Source organism: Priapulus caudatus, unplaced genomic scaffold (assembly GCF_000485595.1).
Source record: "Priapulus caudatus unplaced genomic scaffold, Priapulus_caudatus-5.0.1 Scaffold3244, whole genome shotgun sequence".
In the NCBI taxonomy this organism is placed as follows: Eukaryota; Metazoa; Priapulida; class Priapulimorpha; order Priapulimorphida; family Priapulidae; genus Priapulus; species Priapulus caudatus.
The window spans coordinates 10,111-12,638 of NW_014580305.1; the positions used below are offsets into that span (position 1 = coordinate 10,111).

The 2,528-nt window shown below is 48.9% G+C and overlaps 1 protein-coding gene across 1 annotated transcript in view; it reads right to left on the reverse strand.

Annotated features, from left to right (window-relative positions):
* LOC106819346 overlaps positions 1 to 2,177 on the reverse strand; it is a 3,089-nt gene extending 912 nt beyond the window's left edge. The window contains exons 1-2 of the mRNA XM_014823992.1: positions 1,840 to 2,177; positions 922 to 1,104 (exon numbers count right to left, since the gene is read on the reverse strand). Coding sequence (XP_014679478.1) covers positions 922 to 1,104; positions 1,840 to 1,876 — 220 coding nt within the window. The 5' untranslated portion in view covers positions 1,877 to 2,177. The remainder of the gene's footprint in view (positions 1 to 921; positions 1,105 to 1,839) is intronic.
* Positions 2,178 to 2,528: the final 351 nt, after the last annotated feature.

Sequence of the window (2,528 nt, forward strand, 5' to 3'; positions counted from 1 at the left end):
AGAGAAGGTAAAGCTAATGCCATAAACAAGGTGAAAGAAGTAAATCTCCCATAAATAAAGATAATTAAGAAGGCGTGTGAAAAAGAAGGTAATGTCGACCCCCGAAAAAAGATGAAAGAATGTAAGCCTTCCGGCAAAGTTTTATCAGGGGAGGGGGAGGAGGGTGAAGAAGGGGAAGGAGAATGAGGAGGAGTATGCGGAAGGGGAGCAGGAGGATACGGTGGAGGAGGATGATGATGAATAGGAGAGGAGGTAAGGGGAGCATAATGAGAAGAAGGAATGGGGAATATGAGGGAGGGGAAGGAGGAGGGAAAGGATGAGGGGAAGGAGGAGGGGAAGGAGGAGGGGAAGGAGGAGGGGAAGGATGAGGGAAAGGAGGAGGGGAAGGAGGAGGGGAAGGAGGAGGGGAAGGAGGGGAAGGAGGAGGGGAAGAAGGAGGAGGAGGAGGGGAAGGAGGAGGGAAATGATGAAGGGAATGAGTATGGGAAGGAGGGGAAGAAGGAAAGGAAGGATGAGGAGAAGGAGGAGGGGAAGGAGGAGGGGAAGGAGGAGGGGAAGGGGGAGGGGAAGGAGGGGAAGAAGGAGGGGAAGGAGGAGAAGAGGAGAATGGAATCTGAGGAGGGAGAGGAAGAGGAAGCAGCAGAGGGTCGTACTTACTCATCCATGCAGGAAGAGTAGCGTACGAGTCCGCATGCATCTTATCAGGGAGAGGGAAGAAAGGATAAAATGGAGGATGAAAAGGAGGGACAAGAGGATGGAGAAGGTCGTACTTACTCCTCTCTGTCTCGCACGTCGGACACTCGTCAGATTTGAACATGCAGGAGAAGCAGCGCTCGTGTCCGCACGCGTCTATCAGTGGGAGGAGGAAGGAGGAGGAGGAGGAGGACGAGGGGGAGGGAGGAGGGAGAAGGTCATACTTACTCCTCTCTGTCTCGCACGTCGGACACTCGTCAGATTTGAACATGCAGGAGAAGCAGCGTTCGTGTCCGCACGCGTCTATCAGTTTCTTCCTCTTCTTGCCCTTGTCAAATGGCATGCGACAGGAGGGGCAGGTTCCTGCCTCGCCTCCTCCCTCCCCCATCAATTCCTGCATGGCAGTCAGGTCTGTAACACAAGAGGAAGAAAATCAGTGACTATCAGAGAGGAAGCTACAGAAGACTACAGGAAGATCAGAGCTCTATATTATATATATATATAATCACACGCGGTCTTAATTATTCTCTCTCTCGTTAAGTAACTCTCTCGTTAAAGATTGCGTTTGATGATGATGGAGTAAGGCACTATTGGGAAATTAACATAGCTCATTAACATATCTCATTTATAGCTAATTATCATAACTCATCAACATAACGCATTAGCATAGCTCATTAACATATTGCAGCAATATAGCTCATTATCATAGCTCATTAAAATAGGTTAATAACATAGCTTAATAACATATTGCATTAAGGTCTCGCTCGTGCTCGCTCACACAGCCCGGATAAGACTTACAACACTGTACAACACTGTACAACACTGCACAGCACTGTACAACACTGGATAACACTGTACAACACTGGTTAACACTGTACAACACTGGATAACACTGTACAACACAGGTTAACACTGTACAACACTGTACAACACTGGATAACACTGGATAGCACTGTACAACACTGTACAACACTGCACAGCACTGTACAACACTGGATAACACTGTACAGCACTGGATAACACTGTACAACACTGTACAACACTGTACAACACTGGATAACACTGGATAGCACTGTACAACACTGAAACACGTCCGGCGACTATTTATTTTTTCTGTCGCCGCGGCGTGGTGGTAACCGAGCTTACAGAGTATGGTGTCGGCTGTTGCAGCCTGCCGCCTCATCCATGGTGGACACTATATAGTCTAGTTAGCACGACCGGCTAGTGCTTCTATAGCATAGCACGCACGCACGCACGCACGCACGCACGCACGCACACGCGCTCCGGCGTGTGCGTTTCACCTTGGTTTCACAGTTATGCTAGCCTCCTTTTACAGAATGCACGCACGCACGCAGTCGCACGCACACGCTTCAGCGTGTGAGTTTAATTCACAGTTATGCTAGCTTTCTTCTATAGCACGCACGCACGCACACACGCACGCACGTTCAGGCGTGAGAGTTTCACAGTTATGCTAGCTTTCTTCTATAGCACGCACGCACGCACACACGCACGCACGCTTCAGCGTAGGAGTTTCACAGTGATCCAGCCAGCCTCCTATAGAATGCACGCACGCATGCACGCACGTACACGCTCCAGTACGTGGGGTTCACAGTTATGCTGCGTGTGTATAACCTATCTATAAGCACAGAGACGATGACGATGATGGTGATGATGATGATGCTGACAAACGCTCATCTCTCGTTGGTTGGGATGATGTTCACTGTGCGATCAACCAGTAGTTGGAAAGTTCTCTCTCTCTCTCTCTCTCTCTCTCTCTCTCTCTCTCTCTATCTCTCTCTCTATTCACCTGTTAATTACGATCATTAGTTTTAAAT